Genomic DNA, 22068 nt, shown 5'->3' with positions numbered 1-22068 from the left:
TAATTAACCATGTTCTAATTCATTTTATTTATTTATTTTGGGCTTGATGCGATATTGAACTAGGCTAGCGTGGCACTTTGCTGAACGTCCCTGGGATGACGGACTTGGGGCTTTGGATCCAAGCTTTTTGTTATTCGAAGCTCCATACTTTTTCGCTGTGAAGGTATATCGTGTAGGAAGGAACACATTTCATGGTTTGAGTCGAGAGCACTTCTGGGAGTTATGACCCTGCACAAGGTATGTGTAACAATCATAAAGCTAAGAAATGGTGTGACCCGTTCATTCCACTGGTTGGAAGATATTCCTCTTGGAGGTGGTGATATTATCTGCCAGATCGAACCGCCTTTAACCGGTCCGGCTGGTGGATCACGGCTTCCGATGGGACTCCAGTGCCACAATGAAATCAAGCGAGAGTTTTCGTGAAAACCCTAGAGAGAAAAGCTAAAACCTCTCAGTTAATTAGTGTCGGTTCGACTCAACCATGGCACTCCTCGGCCCGCCCCGCCCCGCCCCACAGTGAATCCTCCAGTATCACGTGTTGTCCCTCTGTTTTTTTTTTTTTGCTAATTCTTTCTGAAATTGCTTGTAATAGTTGATTTGTTGTTTGCTGATCCAGGGTATGGAAGCACACTCTGTTGTTGTCATTCCCTGTTGTCGCGACCCACAAGGATGCTGTCTCAGGAATCTTATCGATGCCTTTCAGTATTTGAATGAAAGGAAGATGAGTAGAAGAAAGGGAAGAAGAATACAATGTTGACATATAAGAAGCATAGACAAGAATTTTGTAAACAGTAAATCTTTTTTTTTTTTTTTTCCCTTTTTGTGTAATGGTTTCTAACCCGAAATCTTTACACAGGCTCGAGAACCTCATTTGTTCTGGGATGACTCCCAGGTTAGTATGTAAGACAATAATTATCCGATTCCTGATCAGTGTATCTATTATTGTATGTAATTGACCATGTTCTAATTTTTTTTATTTTGCGCTAGTGCCCATGTGTCTAGCTGGGAACTTTGCTGAACATCCCAGTCTAGCTGGGCACTTTGCTGAACATCTCTGACATGAAGAAGGACTTGGCTTGGATCCAAGCTTTTTCTTATTCAAAGCTGCCCACTTTTTTTTGCTGTAAAGGTATATCCTGTAGGAAGGAAAACATTTAATGGTTCGAGAGACCTAGTCGAGAACATTTCTGGGAGTCTTGACCTGCAAAAAGGTGTGTGAAACTATCATAATCTCAGTACTGATGTGAGAATTTATGTTTGTTTAGTGTGTTTTTTTTGTTCCAGGTGAAATTATGGCTTCGAGTTTTGGACAATCCCGTACCAGACCAGTTGGAGAGTACCTATTCGATCCTTTGCTGAGAACTACAAGGAGATTTCTGTGCCTTTGATTTATGAAACTTTAAAACCTGTGTTTCACGGTACAATGTCAGTCAACTTATTACCTAGAGAGATGTAACCTGCAAAAGAAAAGAAGTATATATCCTTTATAAGAATTTCGAAACGCAATGTTAGGAATAGTTGTTCATTGAGGGACATAATGTTATCGACACGTTTTTTTCATGTTGGTGGATTTTATAACCTCTCTCAAAATTCAAATTTAATCAAAAGGTCTTTTCAAATATGCTCTTTGTAGATCATGGATTGGTCTTTTGACACGAAGGTCCAGTTTGACAAGACCAGCCTCCTCGTCGGTTAGGAGCACTATTCAAGGACAGAGCGTGATGAGGAATATCGTCGGTTATATTTTTGCTAATTCTTTCTGAAATTTTCTTTAATTGTAGATATGTTGTTGTTTGTTGATTCAGGGTTTAGAAACACACTCTGTTACCAGTTCGAATCGAAGTGGGTCACCAGCCCGATCTCCCTCCCTGCCGTCGCCGCCCGAAGGACGCTGTCTCAGGAGTCTTGTGATGCCTTTCAGTATTTCTATGCATTTCTTTTTCTTTTTTGCCCTTTTATGTATTTGTTACTATCTCGATATCTTTAAGCAGAGTTGGCAAGAAGAATTTCTTCGCCATCTCTATTGCGAATGAGATCGGCGCGCTTTGTAAGGAAGGTCGGATCGAGAAGGACTGCAACCTCATACGAGAAATTGAAGCCGAGGAACACTATCTTGTCTGCCGGTATATGTGAACACTATCTTGTCTTATTTTCTGATATCTATAAGATGCGTTATTATGAATTGTATTATCTGTTACCTTTATCGATTGCCTCAGGGAAGGGCAAACTTGACCTCCCATTGTCATCGAAGAGGTGGTCGGCCTCCCATAGTTGACTTCTCCCCGATACTCTCAAGAACCTTGTTAGTTCCGGGGTGACTCCCAGGTTAGCATGTAAGTCATTATCCAATTTATCAGTGCATCTATTATCATATGTAATTAACCATGTTCTAATTCATTTTATTTATTTATTTTGGGCTTGATGCGATATTGAACTAGGCTAGCATGGCGCTTTGCTGAACGTCCCAGGGGATGACGGACTTGGGGCTTTGGATCCAAGCTTTTTGTTATTCGAAGCTCCGTACTTTTTCGCTGCGACGGTATATTGTGTAGGAAGGAACACATTTCATGGTTTGAGATACCTAGTCCAGAGCACTTCTGGAAGTTGTGACCCTGCAAAAGCTGGCATGTTTACAAGTTCCTTAGGTCACAAGGCTTCATGTCGTCTTACGACACGGCTCATCAGTACACCGATGCAGATGCCCACAAGGTTGGTTCGCAAAACCATTTTTATATTGGTAGATGTCCATATTTATTTATTTTTTCTTAAAATGTTCTTATTTGAAATAAATGTCTTTTTTTTTTTAAAAGTGGGTTAGTCATCGGAACCATCGCGGAACGTTTGCGGGGTCGATTCATTTGGCTTCTCAATCCCAACGGTTATAAGAAGCTCCTTAAAGACTATTTGGACCGAAGCAGTCTTTGGCATGTTTAAGGTCAGTTTGATTATTTTACATTCTGTTTTATTTCTCTCTATAAAATGTTTCTAGTATTCATTGTGTTTTTTTGTTTTCAGTATCTACTACGCAGAGCTTCGCTGACAGAGCACGACGCGTTTGCGTTCCTCAAGGCTGATTCCGACGATGATTGCATTACTTACAGTGGCTTTTGCGAAGCTTCGACAGGTACGTAGAAATATATATTGCCGTGATCTCTGTCTCTAGAATAAAGTTTGTTAATTTACACTAAAACTTAATAAGCTTGATGTTTGTTTGGTTTCCAAAGCTGAATTTGATTGGACACTGCTATGGACTAAATAATGAAGACAAAGGACCTGTGGGATCAAGCTGATGATTTCGAAGAATTTCAGGTAAAAAAAAATGAATGATTATGTTTGTGAGTGACATTAGTTGATATTGACATAGTTGATCAGAGAACAACAAATGTGTAAAAAACTTATAAAGTTGTTCAGGTGTTGAATTTCGTAGAAATATATCAAGAACCAAGATGTCACAAGCATGCTAGAATAGTTCAGAGACTAGTTGTGCTGAGATAAAATTAAAATCTATCCAGACGGGTCATTCCCTGCTGTCGCGACCCACAAGGATACTCCGACGGCCCGCTTGAAATACAGCGAATACTCCGACGGCCCGCAAGTCTCCAGCGAATATGCCTCGCCGCAGCAGAACCTCGGGTCCCCCAGCGCCTCGCACGCGGTGCGGCATGCCACGCGCCCCTGCCGCCACCCTGAGCCCCGCCGGGCACACGCCCGTTCAGGTCCACCAGGCACCCCTTGGGCCTCCACGCCCCGCCCCGCCATGTGGCACCACCACGACTGGGAGGTTGTCCACCAGGCTCACGTCGAAGAAGTCCAGCCCCTCCACGCTGCTTAGCGTGAACTCCACCAGTGTCGCCGGAGCCGCAGTCGGCGGTGAGGCACGCGAACCTTCCACCGAGTCTCGACCGCAGTGCGTGCGGGCCAAGAATCGGCCAGACCACTTCGGCGAGGCTGGGACTGCTCAGGTATGACGGGTAAGAAAACCATTTGAATTTTGGGTATTGTTCGCAGGTATGACGGGTATGATTGGGCTTCCATCGGATCGGGCCATTGCTGATGATGAAGAATGATTGAGGTCATTTTTCGTGAATTAAAGGATCATAAAAAAAAATCAGTTTTTTTTTTTTTTTTTTAATAGGAAGTTGCTAATGAGAAACTTATTTCCCTAGATTTTTTATACTACACCTAGAGATGAGAGTGCACTTAAATCTAACTAAGCCATATGGAACTTGTAAATTGTATTCTAGCTAACAAATAGTTAATAAATTGTAATTAGCTAAATTGATGACGTGACAATTTAGTTAATAATAAGAGTATATGTGAATAATATCTTCTTTTATTTGCTGTTGGTTTCTACAAGCGGCGTTGTTATGAATTGCTTAGTAGTTACCTTTACCAATTGCCTCAAGGAAGGGCCAACTTGACCTCCCATTGCGCATAGTTGGAGCGCATCATCGAAGAGGTGGTCGGCCTCCAGAGTTGACTACTCGTAGAAGTTTGTTCGCTTCGGTCATGATACCCTGGAATAAACATCACCAATGCTCTCAAGAACCTCATTTGTTATGGGATGACTCTCAGGTTAGTAGATAAGACAATAATTATCCGATTTCTGATCAGTGTATCTATTATTGTATGTAATTGACCATGTTCTATTTTTTTTTTTTTTTTTTTTTTTTGCGCTAGATGCAACATTGAATTAGGCTAGCTGGGCACTTTGCTGAACATCCCAGTCTAGCTGGGCACTTTGCTGAACATCCCAGACATGAAGAAGGACTTGGGGCTTTGGATCCAAGCTTTTTCTTATTCAAAGCTCCCCAGTATTTTTGCTGTGAAGGTATATCCTGTAGGAAGGAACACATTTCATGGTTCGAGAAACCTAGTCGAGAGCATTTCCGGGAGTCGTGACCTGCATAAAGGTATGTGAAACTATCATAATCTCAGAACTGATGTGAGAATTTATGTTTGTTTAGTGTGGGCCTTTTTTTTTTGTTACAGGTGAAATTATGGCTTCGAGTTCTAGACAATTCCGTACCAGACCAGTGGGAGAGTACCTATCGATCCTTTGTTGAGAACTAAAAGGAGATTTCTGTGCCTTCGATGATTTATGAAACTTTGAAACCTGTGTTTCACGGTACAATGTCAGTCAACTGATTACCTAGAGAGAGGTAACCTGCACAAGAAAAGAAGTATATACCCTTTATAAGAATTTCGAAACACAATGTTAGGAATAGTTGTTCATTGAGGGACATAATGTTATCGACGCATTTTTTTTCATGTTGGTGGATTTTATAACCTCTCAAAATTCAAATTTAATCAGAAGGTCTTTTCTACTATGCTCTTTGTAAGTCATGGATTGGTCTTTTGAACACGAAGGTCCAGTTTGACCAGAACAACCTCCTCGTCGGTTAGGAGCACTATCCAAGGACAGAGCATGATGAGGAATCTCATTCAGCTTTTGAGGTAATTTGTTTGTATATCTATGTGTTTGAAATCTGCTCGTTTAATAGCCATGTATCCTTCTATGTGTTCATCACACGAAGTGGAAGAGGAAGACATGTATTCTTCTCTTAACTCTGTTTTATTGTCTTTGTTTAGGCACTCATCTTCTTAATCTGCTTGTTTAATTTGTTGCGTTACTAAGATAAGAGATGGGAACTATGTAAAGCACTGAGTTTTACATGTGCAATTATTTTTGTTTGAAAGTATTATGCTTCATCTCACAAAAGAAGTTCACAAACTAAGCAGTTTTCATTTCTCATTTCAAACAAAAATAACTGTAATTTGTTTTGGGGACGGAAATTCCTTCTGAGATTTTTCCTTAACTAACTTCAGAAATAAAAAGAAAATATTCCTTATGAATATGAATATCAAGTGAGATTATTCTCTTGTACTGTCGTTTTTTTTGTTTGTTTGTTTTTTTTTAATTATTTGATTATTTCTTTCATTTGTTGATATCTCAATGGGCATGTATCATGGGATTTACAAATATGCGGGTAAATGTGTTAGATATAGCATGGTTCAAAATTTGTACTATAAGGCCCAGGCTTTATATCCCGTTGGCCTCTAGCTAACGTCTGACTGAATCTTACTATTACTGTTGTCATTATGCCGAATAAATACGCGATATTCTACACGTCACTTTGTCTATGTTTTCTAAACAATCTCTCGTCTTTGTGGAATATTTCATGGAGATACTAGCTTATGGATTCAAATTTGCGTTGTTAATTCATCATGGTGGAGGTGAAGATGTGATATAGCGATTCTCTCGTGACAGGAAATCTGGCCGGAATTGGAGATTCAGTGCAAAGCAGGTTGGATCCTCATTTGAAAACTGTTCTTGTCAGCTTTTGGACGCGAATATATCTTCAAGTTTTCAGAGATTTATTAGTTCTGTCTCACTGCTTTAGGACTCGGGATTTCAATGGCGTTGGGAGGATCACTTCACTCAATTTTCAAAAGGTCAGAATAGGTTGGTATTTTTCCCTTTTGAATGAGCCGAAGCAAATCTGTTGCGATCACCTCTGCCTATGGGACAAATTAAAAGTCTGTATATGAAGTTATATCAAAGCATAGGCATAACCCATATAAGGAAAAAAAATCATGAATGGCACCAGGGCTGATAGAAAGTTTTGCTTCATTTTTGTAGAAAAAGAAAGTTAAATAACCAGACATTATGTAAAGTCATGATAACATAGCTAACCCCTGACACATTTATCTTCTCCGTTTATGAACCTCCGTCTAGCTCGATTCTATTATGATGTACTTTATCTGTACATATTTATTGTGTATTGGCTCTTTTTAGTCGGAGCGCTTTGATATGTGTTAGTCCTAATCGATCTCTGGTTCTTTTATTTATTTATTTACGAGTGTTAATGTAGCACCGAATAAACTTAACATTGATGTGTTTTCAGTTACTTCATGTGCCTTGATGACTACAGTACCATTTCTCTTATGCCTTGATGACTACAGTACCATTTCTCTTATGCCTTGATGACTACAGTACCATTTCTCTTATGCCTTGATGACTACAGTACCATTTCTCTTATCCCTTGATGACTCAGTTTCTTATTGTGTTTTGATACTTATACTTTGAAGTGATTTTGTTGCCAATTTTACTTTTATATTTTGTTGCCTCTTTTTAGTTGAAGCGTTTTGATCTGTGTCAGTCGGAGTCAATCTCTTGTCTTTATTACTTCTTTTCAAATGGTTATTGTTGCACTAGATAATATAACTCAACAGTGATGTGTTTTTCCAGTTTTATTTTGAGCAAGATGTGAATGATACAGAATCATTTATCTTATGCCTCGACGAATTAGTTTCTTCACGTGCTTTGCTATTTTACCTCTACTTTGAGGTGATTTCGTTGCCATAATCCAATATGTTGCTTCTCACAGTAACTAGTTGTGCTCAAAACAGATACATTGTTATCAGCATTCGTGATTGCGGGAAGGGAAACTGTAAGTTCTAATAGCCCAAGGTTTCTCTATCTCTACTTCTTTATAGTAAGTATTCTATGATGTTTTTTAGCTTCCAGGGTTTATGAAACCTTGCTCACGGCCATGTGAGTGGCTCCCCGAGTATCTCATTTTTTTGTCATAAAGTTTTCAGAATAGGGCTTTAACTTAAGATTTTTTTTAGTAAGCGTGACCTTTGATGGGTAATATATCTACTTAATTCCCTTTCTAATAATAAAAAAACTGCTATTTGAGCTATTGTTGTGCTTTTCGAGCTGGAAGGAAATTCACAATGAGAACATAAGCTAGGACATTATAATATCAATAAATTTAGGTATATTCTACTGTGATATTGATCGAATTATCTTCTAATTTTTTTGTTATATTATTTATATATGAAGGTAGTTTCCTTTGTAAGCCTTGTAGATTGTCTTGACCTTCCTTTGGTTGGTAGGGACATATAACTTTTTTTTTATTATCTATTATTCTATGATGTAGTCGGTCATGCTATTACCTACAATAATAATATGAAAACTTGTGGCCCCATTGAGTTTCTATATTTATGTGTGTTTAATTTTAGGGTTATTAAGTTATATAGCCACACGGTTATTGTGAATTGGGATATAACCCACCTTTGGTTAATTTCTTGTAAATAACCAAGTTAACTTATTAACAGATTAATAAAAGACTTATTTAACTCAGTCATACATGTAAAAAGGTAGTTAATAGGCTGCCACGTATGCAAATTAGCTATTTACAAAGTATTTACCAAAGGTTGGCTAATTTACAATTCCTATAGCTTAGGTGGCTTACGTAGCCAATTTTTTGTTAATTTTATACATAGTTTAAGGTTTCAGGCTCATGAAAATCCTTTATATCAGTATTAGCCACTGTTTTTCCATGGCATCAAAGCCTTAAAATAGGATCACTACTTTATTAGCCGAGTGATGTCTTGGTGTGCTTTAAATTTAAATTCTTGTGGAATTACTCCTTTGCAGATATGGTCAAGACACAAAACCAATGCTTTTGGATTTTGCTATTTTTGTGATCGGTTGATTTTCTGCTGAATGGTCTATTGGCTTGCTTTTTTCTCATCTTTCAAGATTGTCTGGGTCAGTTTAGCAAAAGCGAATTTATTTCCATGGCTTCTCTCTTACTCAAGCATGACATATCTTTATGGATTGGGACTCAGTTTCTATTCGTACCAGAGCCGACTTTATACACAAAGACAAATGGCTTGTTGCGGTAAAGAAGCCTCTGACTCAGATCAACTCTATATTCTCATTTTTATCTTTATTTTTTTTGGCCGTGCACGTCCTTTATACCATTTTTTATTTTACCTTTTAGCTTACTAACCTTTGTATGCTTTTAAAAGTTTCATGTTTTATGTATACATATCATCTCAGTAAAGTAGAAGGGAATTTTCTTAAAATGAACTAGTTGTGTTGAAATGATTTACGTATTTTCTAATTTGTAAATTTAAAGATTAATGTGCATTCCATGGATGTCTTATTCGATACTAGTTCTGTTTTCACAAAGTCCCACAAAGTGCATTCACAGCCTGTGAGGTCTCCAAGATGTACCTGGCCTTGTGCTCGGGACCCACTCCGGAATGGGACAAAATCATGGTGAAGTCGGGCCGAGTGTCAAAATTCGGAACGTGGTGAGTCTGCGTGCGGATCCTCTGTCAGAGACATCGAAACGATGTTCGAAGTGGCGTCGGTGAATGGATAAGGGCAAGATAGGGACGGAGGAGGTAAGTATCTTAAATAAAATTGCAGCCAAATAAAATATTAAAATCACGTTTCGTTGTGCAGTTGAGCAATTTCTTTATTTGAAATTTAATATTTTGCAAATCAGTCAAGATTTCGCAATTGTTTTGAGAACTACATGGATTGGGACGCAGTTTCTTCAAGGTATTGGTCTCTGTGAGGTTGCTCAGGTGCGAGATTGTATATTTCCTTTGTGCATACTTTTCTGTTCAAGATGGTTTGGGCATTTATACCGAGTGATGTTGATTTGTTCTTTATATCGGGTTTCTCTTATGTAAGTTTCTTGCCATGATCCTAGTGCGACACCTGGTTGCGGAATTGATCAGTGGTTAGAACTTATTTGGTTCTCAGTTTTTCTGTACGGATTCTTCCCTGTGGCGAGTCACTATGGGTGTGTTTGGTAACGTTTTTATTTTTTGTTTTTTGTTTTTAAAAATAAAAAAATGACCTTAAGAACAAAAAACGTGTTTGATAAAATTATTTTTGTTTTTTGTTTTTAAAAATAAGAGGGAGAATAAAACAAAAATTAGAGAATAAAAAAAACTTGTTTTTCAAAATTTTTAAAAACAGAAACACTTCTCTTCGAGCCAGAGAAAAAACTCTTCGAGCCAGAGAAAAAAAACATTTCTCGATTCTTCTTCTCTTCTTCGAGCCAGACGATTCTCCGCGGAGACGATTCTCCGCGGAGACGATTCTCCGACGACACGGTGCAGAAGATCAGGCTGAACTCCCCGGCGATCGAGAAGCTCGTCGAGATTCTGAACTGGACCGACGTCGAGGAGGAGAGAAAAAAACCGCGAGCGAGCCAGAGACGTCGGACCGAGAAAAACCACCGGAAAAGAGAGAGAGAACATCGGAGAAGCCATTGGAGGTAAGGATTGGGTTCAATTTCTCAATTTTCTCTCCGAAAATCTTCAAGAGAGTTCTAGGGTTTGAACCCTTATTCTCCTTCTCTTTTCGGTCGTGTGCTCTAGGATATCCGGCGTAAGTTTGGACAGAAAAGAGGAAGAGAATCTCGACCCGGGAATTCAATCTTGCGGAATCTGGTAAGGAATTGAATTTTTCCCCAATTTTGAATCCGAGAATTAGGGTTTATTTTTTATGTTAAGGGCTTTTTAATTTCTGGACTTGATTCATGCAATTGAAGTGTTATTGGACTTGTTTTGGTCTAAAACATCTGTTGAATCTGGTTGGAGACGGCCCGGAAATGTATCTTCTGTCAATTTTTTTTCCTCCCCTACAAATATAGTTATTTTTACTTTTAGTCTTGACTGTCAGAATTTTTGTTACTTGGAAGGAGAAGAAAAATCATTCTGGCCATTGTCATGTTGTGTCTGTTTTTGTTGTTACTGTTGTGTGTGTATATTATAAGTTCTCAGGAGCAAAGTTTCGGACAGTGTTTTTATCTTTTTGGTGCGTTTGGAAGTTGGGTATGTTTTGTAGACATGACACCAATCTTAGTTGGGGGAATTGGATCAATCACTCATTGCCACTCAGAGTCTTTTTGTCCCATAAATTCATTTCGATGGCTATATTTGCAATCACTCAATTATGAATATCTTTCAATCTGTTTTTTTTTTTTTTTTTCTGAAGTCTTGAGATGGCTATAAAACCTGGGACTCGAGAGCCTGAGTAGCTTTGAGTATTTGTTTGAGTGAACGAGGTACCGATCCTATATGCTCCAAAGCTTCTGGGCTACCCATCATCGTATAGGTTTTACCGGAACCAGTTTGACCATATGCCAATATGCAAACCTGAATCACAACTCACAATTACAGTGAACAACAATTATTATTTTTATATTGAATCACAACTCACCTTGGTATGTTCTCTTCGCTCCGGCGTGTTTTCCAATCCGTTTCGTATGTGTTATAGCTTGAAGATGTTAAATATGAATGTTTTCAGAAGTGCATTTGATCCGGTGTTCGAGTAAAGTTTTTTTTTTTCTTTTTTATTCTTTTTTTTCCCTTTTTTATGAATCGTTGATGAAACTGCTGTTTATAGTCACTGCATATCTAAACTGGTATGACTGTGCTCGGAAATTATTTCAGTTTGTCTTAAAAGTATTATATCAAGTATGAGCTTGACACTAGACCATCTCTCTCTCTCTCTCTCTCTGTCTCTCTCTATAAACTTGGTTTATTAAAAATGGAAAACTAACAGAATGGGACACATTTTTTGTTTTTGGGCTTGGATTATTTAAGCTCTTTATTGAAGCGTGTTATGTGATTTTTATATTATTTTTGCAGTGTGGATATGTACTATTTTTCCCACATTCGTTCTCTGGTTGCCCCAATCTTGAGTTCAATACCCAATTGATATTACTATACTCTTCATAACAGCTAGCTTGTCACTACTGTCTTATCATTTTGATGAAGATATCTTAACTTTTTTTTTTCACCAACTTTTATGATGAGATACTCTTAAAATAATTTTCTTTGACTTAAAAAAAAAGTCGTTTTGGTTCCAAGCTGTTCCTATGAGCCGTTTGATTTAGAACGTGTTGATGATGAGATAAATTACAATTTATTAGGGTCCTTTTTTATCTTCTTATTTGGTTTTGGTGCTCTAATAAAATGCCCTTTGTTATAAGCAGACATTTGTGGTCCATTCATTATTGTAAACCATATGTCATGTTATGTGCCTATATAGAACGTCATAAGTCATATTGCGCGCTTATAGCTGTGGAGTATAGTTTATATGGTGTAGAAATATGTCTGTCAATTCCTTTGATTTAGGAAGATTCGGTAAACGAGTGGTTCTATTTTGTGTATGTCAATACGATTGGGTCAAAACACTAATCACCACTTTTATAGATGGAAAACATAGGAAACGATATCATTGACCTTAGTAGTAATGAAGAAGCTGCAACATGGAACTCAAGACATGAAGAGATTTTCATTAATATTATGGAAGAAGAGGTCTTGAAAGGAAATAGGAGCACTACAACATTTTCAAAGTCCGCATGGCGACGCATTCATGACAATGTTTATGCTCAAACAAAGAGGTGCTATAGCGATGTACAACTGAGGAACAAGTTTAACCTTCTAAAGCAAAAGCAAAAGGATTTCAAGTTATTATTGCAACAAACCGGTATTGGATATAATGCGGTGACTGGACAAGTTACTGCCACAGAGGATGTGTGGGATAAACTTTCGCGGGTAAAGATCATTACTCTATTTTTTGTCTAATTGAAGTTGTTATGTGTTGTGATACAAATATTCTTAAATTAAAATTCCCGATGGCCCCGAGAGGTTAGTTTTCATTAAATTAAAATTATTAACGTATAAACATTTGATATATTTCTATTATTATACCAACATGTGTTTTTTTTTTCTAATTAGGAAAATATTATCTTGTTGATTCTGGCTATACAAATATGCCTGGTTTTCTTTCACCATATCGTGGGGAGAGGTATCATTTAAGTCATTATAGGGCAGGTGGACCTCCTCAAGGAATGAAGGAACTTTTTAATCGTCGACATGCTTCACTAAGAAATGTTATTGAACGTTGCTTTGGTGTGTTGAAAGCTCGCTTCCCCATCCTAAAAGCAATGCCTTCTTATAAATTCTCTACACAACGTTATATTGTGATTGCTTGCTGTGCGATTCACTATTTCATAAGAATGAACGACAATAAAGATGCTTTATTTGCAGAATATGAAATTATTGACATTGAAGGTGAGGAAGATGATGTCCAATCTACCACCACAACTCAAGATGTTGAAGAGATTAATGTCACTCAAGGACAATTGCATCAAATGGCTCACATGCGAGATGAAATAGCGGAGCGCATATGGAATGCAAATCAACGCCGCCGTAACAATTGAGACTTATTATTTGTTTTTTAGGACGAATTTATATTGACATTTGAATTCCTTTATTTGCTTATGCGAGAATATTTTTTTTTCAAGAACAATTGTTTAGACAAAAGTTTATTTTCTTTAAAACCGGTTTGCTTTTTTTATTTTGTTTTGTTTATAGCTTTTTTTGGTCTTGCTTGTAATTTGATATCGGAAAGTTCTTGAATCCCGAAAAAAAAGTCACGTAAGACACGTTCATGTTTTTCAAAAAGAAAAAAAATTAAAAAAAAAATGTGATCACCAAACATGTTTTTGTTTTTTATTTTTAAAAACAAAAAATAAAAATATGATTACCAAACATGTTTTTGTTTTTTATTTTTAAAAATAAAAAACAAAAACACGACTACCAAACATGTTTTTATTTTTTAAAAATTAGAAAACAAAACAAAACATAATTTGTGTTTTTAAAAACAAAAAACAAAAATGTTACCAAACACACCCTATGGTATCAGTTCTCCAAGGGGCTTATGTCATGTGTTTAGTTGCTTTTATTTTGGGACCGTGTATTGACTTCAAGTGTCTTATATTTTGGTTTGATTACTTATATTTTGGGATGGTGATTTGCTTCTGAGCCGGTACTAGGTGCTTTTGTGCCCTTTATTTGATGTTAAATGGTGGAATTTAGGACGTTTTGGTATATAAACAGACACGTATTTCCAGATGTCAAGCTTCTTTTCTGGTTATAAGGGAATTGAATGAGTCGTTGGTCAACACTTCTTTTTGGTGAGTACTGATTTGCGTTGGGCTTTGATATTGGATCCCTGGCTGTCTCACTTTCTGGCTGTGAGGATGGGTATGATCTGTGAATGGTGAATTCTTATATGTGAACAACTATTTGTTTCTGCGCATGGAAAACATATTCCTTTTTGGGAGATCCGTCTGATTACCGTCACACCATGCTTGGATTATCGATCATTCCTGGAGAAAAGTTTCTATTCTCGGTCTTCGTGGAGGTCAAGTATCAAGACTATTGGTCTTGCATGAATATCCATATTATGTCTTTTGGCTTCCTTGCATTTATTGCTGATTTTTTTTTTTGGGATTGAATCTCTTAGATTTTTATGGTACTCTATGATTTAACCTCTTAGAGCATCTCCAACCAAAGCCCCTTATCCTCATATCCTCAAATTTGAGGTGCCCTCATACCATTCCAACACTACCCTCAAATCTCAAATCCTTAAATTTTTGAGGATCCAAATAATTTAATTGATATAATTGCTAGTGTATGAATAAAAAAACACACAAATTATCTTGAAGAGTACAAATAAATTAGACTACACAAATTAAAAAAAATTGCATCACATTGATATTTAAATTAAATACAAGATACAACTATACTAAATGAAAATAAAAATAGACTGACAATCTGGCAAATCGGACCTTGAACTTCCAAAATTACCAAAAACTTGATCATGACAATTAGGTGCATCTTGTGGTGGTGGTTGTCTCTTTTTTATGATTCTTACTTGCTCGGACCGAACTCATGTGTATCCGGATCAATGATAGAACTCAAATCGGCAAATAAAAAATAGAGAAGCTCATTTATCACTTCGAAATGCATTAATTGATCATATATGGGAGAATTATGGAAATAGGTCGACCGAGTAGTAGTGTATACCTTATTAATATTTGTGTAATTTTTTTATTATTAAATTGTAACTCTTATTTAATTATTATTAGGTGTGTTTAACTTATTTTTAATTACATAATGATTCTATGTAGTGTATGTTTGAATCTCGTAGATTGTTTTTACTTGGTTTTTATGACTGAATCTCTAGATGTATGTATACAGTACTGTTTGTTTAGCTTTACCATCTTCTTTTATGTTCTATATTAATTATATTATAATTAGGTCCCTTTGTAGTGTCGTTCATGCAAATTCTCCATTTTTTGTTTGGTTTCTATGAATTTGCGCATGATAGTACTTTGAAGATGTAGCCTTATGAGTATATTTTGAGCTTGTACTCATTATTGTTTACTTGGTTTACTTTTTCTTCAATGAGTTGTCTTTTATTTTTGTGGTGTGTGGCTTTAAATACTTGTATTTTGTGTCGTGCTTGATGATCGTGGCATAATCAAATATTGGTTTTGAGTATGATGATCATATCAGTGCCATTTATTTGTTTGTTGTTTATTCTTTCCTTGTGTGATATGATTTTTAGTCTATACTGTATGTTTTTGTTATTTAGGCAATACTTTTTATTTATAAATATTTGATACTTTTTATTGCTTTCTTGGTTTAAAATGTCCATGAGTATAGCGGTTTCTTCTATACTGCGTTTAATCAGCTTAACGTAACCGTGGTTAATATATCTAAATGAACTTTTTAGATTTTGGCTTAAAATAAGAGCTTTGAGATTTGTCTCGAAGTTGACTTTATCTTTTTGATATAGTTTTTTATTTTTTATTTTTATATATAGCTAATCAGACTTTTGGCTCTGAAGAATTGCTATCTTTGGTTCTTCACGTAAACATGCACCTACAAAAAGAAGAATTTAAAGTATCAAATGTAATGTAATATGTAAAAATATATAGTATTTATGTGGGAGTCTGAGAGTTGGTGACGCCGTGACGGTAGTAGTAAGTGCAAATCACTATCCTCAAAGTTCTAAAATAATAATGAGGGTAATTCATTTTTTTCGATATGAAAGGTTTGAAGACTAAAAAAAAAAATCAAAAAGTTGAAACAATTTAACGTCAATGGATAAAGGGAAGTAAAGAGAATGTCAAAGCTTCCAATAGAGTATAGTTAAGAGGTCTTAGAGCTTAAACATGAGAGGTCAATTCTATCACCAATGGTTTGACGAGCATAGTGCATTATTTGAAGGTTTGGTGAGCCACAAGTAAATAAATCATAAGCCACCGAAAAGAGTTGGTGACGGTGTTGCAATTAACTCGAAGGGAGTCTATTCTCGCAAATTTCTTTTATAAATAGTAGTCTCGATCATTCATATTGATGATAGTTTTCTTATTTTTCATGTAAGTCTTGAGAAACTAGAGAATACATATGTCATAAGTGTAGTTAGTGATAAAGATGTTGGTGATCGATGACTAATCGAGAAGAATGTTAACAAAATTTTATAGTGTTGAAATTTTATTTTTGCTTATATTTTTCAAATTTCGTCGGTGAAATTTTTTGAAATTATAATATCGTGGTTACTGAAAAGCCGCAATTCAACGACTTGTTTCATCTGCACCAAAATCACATGAGGGTTCAAAGTGGGTTGAGGCCATCAAAGTCAGTGTTTTGGTTGGATTGTGGAATTTAAGGAGGGTCACTGATGGAAGTCTTTTCCAACAATGGAATGTCACTTCTTGAGAATGCAAATCAAAACATGGTTTTATTATGGCTTCATTCTATATCGCCGGAGTATAAAAAATCATCCTTAGAGATTGGCTAGGGCTATAATATATGATGTAAAGAAAACACTTTTTCTGGTTTGGTGGTTGTTTTTCTTTTCGGTCCTCTTTCTATGGGTTTGGCATGTTTGTTTTGCGTGCGGTCCGGTTCTAGGCCAAAACACAACTCACGTATGATGTATATCCATTTTACATATTAATAATACTTTTCTATTTCTTAAAAAAAAAAAAAAAACTTGATAGAAATTGAAGTTTGGCCCTTTTTTTATTATTACAATAGAAATATATTCGTACTTAAGATGAATGTTTATAATAGTAATTATATTGGACACTTGAATATGAATTACAAAGGATACTTTAAACTTTAAATATTGAAGACAAACCCATGCATTTACAAAAGGAGACCATTACTCAGGAGTACCAATGTTAATTTTTAGTGTTATTTATGAGAAAAATATTAAAGAGCATTGACAATTAGCGCATTTTTCCCCTACGGATTCGATAAATTAAAAAATAGTCTAGCTTGTACGTATTTCTTGGTGGTAGTTTGGTGTCTTGGATTTCACGTAAGCAACATGCGATGGCATGCTCAAGTACAGAGGCCGAGTATTGCGTACTCGCACATGCGTGGAACTTCCTCTAGCTCCGATAATATGGCGTGACAACATCGGAGTCACCTTAGTTGCTACAAAATTCGTAGACCATGCCTTAAATGTGCGTTTCTTCATTGTGACATGGTAGCAATCGTGGATTAGACAACAACTGGTGTCTTGACAAAAGGACTATCAATAATTGAGTATTATAATCTATTTAAGGGCGAATCCTTGTCTCACCCAAAAGAAAAAAAAAATATTATAGGTATCCCAAATGTGCTACAAATTTAACTCAAGAAAAAATTATTCAAACCCAGTCACATATTCAAATACGTCATGAAACCCGAATTATTAAGTTGGGATTTGGTAAAGAATATCAGTAATTTGGAAGATTTTTACCAAACAAAATTATAATCGGGACAAAATTGTTAATAAAATTTGGAGAAAGAATTTTTTTTGGTATGTTTTTAGTTTTTTTTTTTCCTCAACCAACGTTTTCTTTTCACCCACTTCCAACTTCCTCTTCATCCTCCACCACATCGCCACTCTTTTCGTCTTTCTCACATGTCGCCACACCATCGCGCACGGCGCCTCCGCCATCCTCACTCTCTTCATCCTCGACGAGGTGACCAACTCCTACTGCTTAAACTATCGCCGGAACTCGCCGTTCCGCTGTTCTTTGCCCTCTACTCTCTCGTCGGACCCTACCTTATGGTTTTCTCTGAAATTTTATGAGGTTTTTGAAAGTCTTGGTCTTTTTCTGAATTTTTCTTGGGTTAGTGCGAATTGTTCCTTGTATGATTAGGTTTGGGCTTTAGTGATTATTGTGTGATCGATTCTTTTGGAAGTCAAATTAAAGTGGTTTCCCAAGTATTTTCTTTAGAACACAACTTATGTATCCACGGTTTGATGATTTGTATGTCAATAAATTCAAGATTTTTTTTTTATATTTTGTATGCTAACGAAACCATAATTTATTATATGTCAATAAATTAAAGATTTGTTGACTTCTATGTCAACAAATCCTGGATTTGTTGACTTTTTATGTCAACAAATTTTGTATCAGGTCACCAAATACAAGAGTTGTTGACATATATGTCATAAAAATCTAGGATTTGTGGACTTGCATCTCAATAAATGCAAGATTTGTTGATTTTGCATAACAACACATATAGACTTGTTTGAAAATTTAATGACATATATGTCATCAAATTTGAGCTTGTGTTGAAGATTTAATGACATATATGTCATGACATGATTAGTCAACTTGATTTTTTAAATTACAATATGCCATACATTGGTGGACCCAGCCCGGTGGGCAAGAAATTTTTAGGCTAAAAAAAAAACTTGGGCTGAAAATTTTTTAGCAAACAATTTGAGTTTTGGGGGGACCCGGGCATATTCCCTCAACCACTTGGGTCAGCCCCAGCTGCCATATTATATTTAAAGTAATAAAAAAGACTTGCACTAATTCAAAATCACAAATTTTACATATATAAATAAGGATGAGATGTTGCTAATATTTGAAAGCCTAACCATAACGTAGTTTATTACTATTAAATGCCAATAAATAATTTACTACATAAATACATGAAGAGGGTGTGATTATAATTGTTGTACATTAAGCTAATAATTCAATAGAGTAACCTTAATCGACGTTGATACAAAATAATTAAGCAGCTAAGCTCACACCATTCATGATTCGGAATTGCAACAGAATCGAAGAAAGAGAGTTAAAAAATCTCATAGATATTAAAAAATGTATAAAAACAAAACATGACTGGATGTTATATACCACTTTAAAATATCATTAGTGTATAGAATTTTTCAGAGGGATATACATATAAAAAAAATATAAGATTCAGTGTGAGTTTTGCAAAATTGATAACTAAGATGGCATGTATAGATGCATATTATTTTTTCAACTCTAAAAAATATCACAGCTTAATTTTGAGAAATGAAAGTCTAATATGTTTACGTCTGGTAATTAATTATGAGATCTTATAAGTGGATCATGTGAATTGTCAATGTATTGTGTTTCAAATGGAAAATGTTAATAAAAGGATTTATAGAAACATAATTTCCAGCATAGGATCAAAAGTCGCAACACCATCGTTGGATCATAAACCTGATCTAACGGCGAGAAGAAAGAACAGGAAATTAATTTGACGCGGAGAGCTAAATTAATGCTGCTGGGCTAGTCATTTGAGCTAAATTATAGCCGTTGGTGTATATCTTGGGGTGAATCGTATTATAAGACAGATTACAACCGCTGGATCAAAATATAATCTAACGGCGAGGAGAGAGGGGAAAGGAAAAGGGAAAGTTAATTGGAGTCCAAGTTTCTGGTGGTATATAAAAGAGGGATCACCGGCGTGTAAACTGCGATTTAGGGTTTCACCGTCTCAAATCATTCGTTCCCAGCCATTCCCTCTCTGCCCCGTCGCCAAACCTCGACGCCGTCGCCGACCTCATAAAAAATATCGCCGGTCCTCAATGTTCGAATATCGGGTACTTCAATCTTCTGCCGAGACTGGAGTGGTGGTGCCGATCTGCGGTGTGTCCGGAGGCCAGGTCGCGCCACCACCACCAGATCTCAGCCCGACCGGCGAGCTTCTATCGGTTCTCCGGAGGTGGTAATCGGGCTAAAAGCGCGGGTGGAGAAGCGAGATTGGCTGTGGATGCAAAAGTCCCTTGACCCGTCCCTTCCAACATCGTATGTCCGATCGTCGGCGCCGAGCCCAGTCGAAAGGTCGCCATGTTCGGGTTGCGGGTACTCCTCTTGGAGTTGGTGGTGTTGATCTTCCAGATTGCACCTCCTTTAACCCGTCCGGCGTGAAATGGCGATCTAGGGTTTTACGGCACCGTCGCATCTCGTTCGTTCCCAGCCATTCCATCTCTGCCCCGTCGCCAAACCTCGATTCCGTCCCCGGAATCGCCGTGACCTTAGCAAGAAGCTCGCCGGTAACGGGAATTTCAATCTTCTGCCGAGACTAGCGTCGTTGGTGTCGATCTGCGGTGTGTCCGGAGGCCAGATCGTGCCACCACCACCAGGTCTCAACCCGTCCGGCGAAGCTTCTACCGGTTCTCCGGAGGCGGCTATTGGGCTAAAAGCGCGGGTGGAGAGCGAGATTGGCTGTCCCTAGACCCATTCCTTCCAGCTTCGTCGGTGCCGGAAAAACCCTAGAAAGAAAAGCTAAAACCCCTCTCCCGATCCAACTCGTTTCGTTAGTTCCTAGTCTTTCCCTCTCTGCCTTGTCGCCAAACCTCGATTCCGTCTCTGGCATTGCAAGGCCGATCGTGACCTTCGCAAGAAGCTCGCCGGTTCTGATAACGGGTACTTCAATCTTCTGCCGAGACTGGTGTTGGTTGTCTTGATCTGCGGTGTGTCCGGAGGCCAGTTCATGTCACAACCACCAGATCTCAGCCCATCCGGTGAGCTTATGTCGGGGCTCCAGAGGCGGTTATTGGGCTAAAAGCGCGGGTGGAGAGCGAGATTGGCTGTCCCTTGACCCGTCCCTTCCAGCTTCGTGGGTGCCGCGAAAACCCTAGAAAGAAAAGCTTAAACCCCTCACCCGTTCTCAGTTTCTCTTATTCTTTTCGTTTCGGCTCCCTGACTCGCCCTGCCATGAATCCACTAAGTCGTCTTCAGTATCACGAGCCCTCCCTCTTTTTATATTTTTGCTAATTCTTACTGAAATTGTCTTTAATTGTAGATTTGTTGTTTTTTGTTGATTCAGGGTTTAGAAATACACTCTGTTACCATTTTGAATTTACGCCGAGTCTCCAGCCCGATCAAGAAATTGAAGCCGAGGAGCACTATCTTGTCTACCGGTATACGTGAACACTATCTTGTCATATTAACTGATTTCTATATGCTGCTTTATTATGAATTGTATTATCTATTACCTTTATCGATTGCTTCAAGGAAGGGCAAACTTGACCTCCCATTGTCATCGAAGATGTGGTCGGTCTCCCATAGTTGACTGCTCGCTAAAGCTCGTTTGATTTGGTGATGATACCCCGGAATCAAAATCCCTGATGCTCTCAAGAACCTTATTTGTGGCGGGGTGACTCCCAGGTTAGCACATAAGACATTATCCAATTTATCACAGTGTATCTGTTATCATATGTAATTAACCATGTTCTAATTCATTTTATTTATTTATTTTGGGCTTGATGCGATATTGAACTAGGCTAGCGTGGCACTTTGCTGAACGTCCCTGGGATGACGGACTTGGGGCTTTGGATCCAAGCTTTTTGTTATTCGAAGCTCCATACTTTTTCGCTGTGAAGGTATATCGTGTAGGAAGGAACACATTTCATGGTTTGAGTCGAGAGCACTTCTGGGAGTTATGACCCTGCACAAGGTATGTGTAACAATCATAAAGCTAAGAAATGGTGTGACCCGTTCATTCCACTGGTTGGAAGATATTCCTCTTGGAGGTGGTGATATTATCTGCCAGATCGAACCGCCTTTAACCGGTCCGGCTGGTGGATCACGGCTTCCGATGGGACTCCAGTGCCACAATGAAATCAAGCGAGAGTTTTCGTGAAAACCCTAGAGAGAAAAGCTAAAACCTCTCAGTTAATTAGTGTCGGTTCGACTCAACCATGGCACTCCTCGGCCCGCCCCGCCCCGCCCCACAGTGAATCCTCCAGTATCACGTGTTGTCCCTCTGTTTTTTTTTTTTGCTAATTCTTTCTGAAATTGCTTGTAATAGTTGATTTGTTGTTTGCTGATCCAGGGTATGGAAGCACACTCTGTTGTTGTCATTCCCTGTTGTCGCGACCCACAAGGATGCTGTCTCAGGAATCTTATCGATGCCTTTCAGTATTTGAATGAAAGGAAGATGAGTAGAAGAAAGGGAAGAAGAATACAATGTTGACATATAAGAAGCATAGACAAGAATTTTGTAAACAGTAAATCTTTTTTTTTTTTTTTTCCCTTTTTGTGTAATGGTTTCTAACCCGAAATCTTTACACAGGCTCGAGAACCTCATTTGTTCTGGGATGACTCCCAGGTTAGT

General features: G+C 37.5%; 1 protein-coding gene and 4 long non-coding RNA genes across 6 annotated transcripts; all 5 read left to right on the top strand.

Moving 5' to 3' along the window:
• Positions 1-1502: 1502 nt before the first annotated feature.
• Positions 1503-3708, top strand: LOC149391336 (uncharacterized). Its single transcript, XR_016300316.1, has 7 exons — positions 1503-2123; positions 2217-2325; positions 2439-2709; positions 2811-2935; positions 3016-3124; positions 3225-3309; positions 3513-3708. It is a non-coding gene; the product is annotated as an uncharacterized LOC149391336 (long non-coding RNA).
• Positions 3709-4427: 719 nt separating this feature from the next.
• LOC149391335 (uncharacterized) lies at positions 4428-5263 on the top strand. Its single transcript, XR_016300396.1, has 3 exons — positions 4428-4575; positions 4681-4913; positions 4993-5263. It is a non-coding gene; the product is annotated as an uncharacterized LOC149391335 (long non-coding RNA).
• An 85-nt stretch (positions 5264-5348) lies between these two features.
• Positions 5349-7015, top strand: LOC149391334 (uncharacterized). 2 transcript variants are annotated; one of them, XR_016300375.1, is made up of 4 exons: positions 5349-5457; positions 6189-6308; positions 6405-6466; positions 6909-7015. It is a non-coding gene; the product is annotated as an uncharacterized LOC149391334 (long non-coding RNA). The 2 variants fall into 2 exon arrangements; XR_016300374.1 differs by having other exon boundaries at positions 6405-6974.
• A 2665-nt stretch (positions 7016-9680) lies between these two features.
• On the top strand, positions 9681-12380 carry LOC149391333 (uncharacterized). The gene is made up of 3 exons (XR_016300196.1): positions 9681-10094; positions 10198-10269; positions 12040-12380. It is a non-coding gene; the product is annotated as an uncharacterized LOC149391333 (long non-coding RNA).
• A 195-nt stretch (positions 12381-12575) lies between these two features.
• On the top strand, positions 12576-13143 carry LOC149391332 (uncharacterized). The gene has a single exon (XM_089620397.1). It carries the CDS (start codon positions 12603-12605, stop codon positions 13050-13052), a length of 450 nt encoding a protein of 149 aa, XP_089476523.1. The 5' UTR covers positions 12576-12602; the 3' UTR covers positions 13053-13143.
• The last annotated feature ends 8925 nt before the right edge of the window (positions 13144-22068 follow it).

The sequence above is a fragment of the Urtica dioica genome, chromosome 7 (assembly GCF_054948205.1).
Source record: "Urtica dioica subsp. dioica isolate 48M chromosome 7, U.dioica_male_clone48M_v1_H2, whole genome shotgun sequence".
Classification (NCBI taxonomy): domain Eukaryota; kingdom Viridiplantae; phylum Streptophyta; class Magnoliopsida; order Rosales; family Urticaceae; genus Urtica; species Urtica dioica.
The sequence above is the reverse complement of the archived record's forward strand: the minus strand, read 5'-3'. Positions and strand labels throughout refer to the sequence as shown.

Coding starts and splice junctions, on each gene's coding strand:
- LOC149391332 (XM_089620397.1), top strand. CDS start 12,603: ATGCCTGGTTTTCTTTCACCATATCGTGGGGAGAGGTATCATTTAAGT.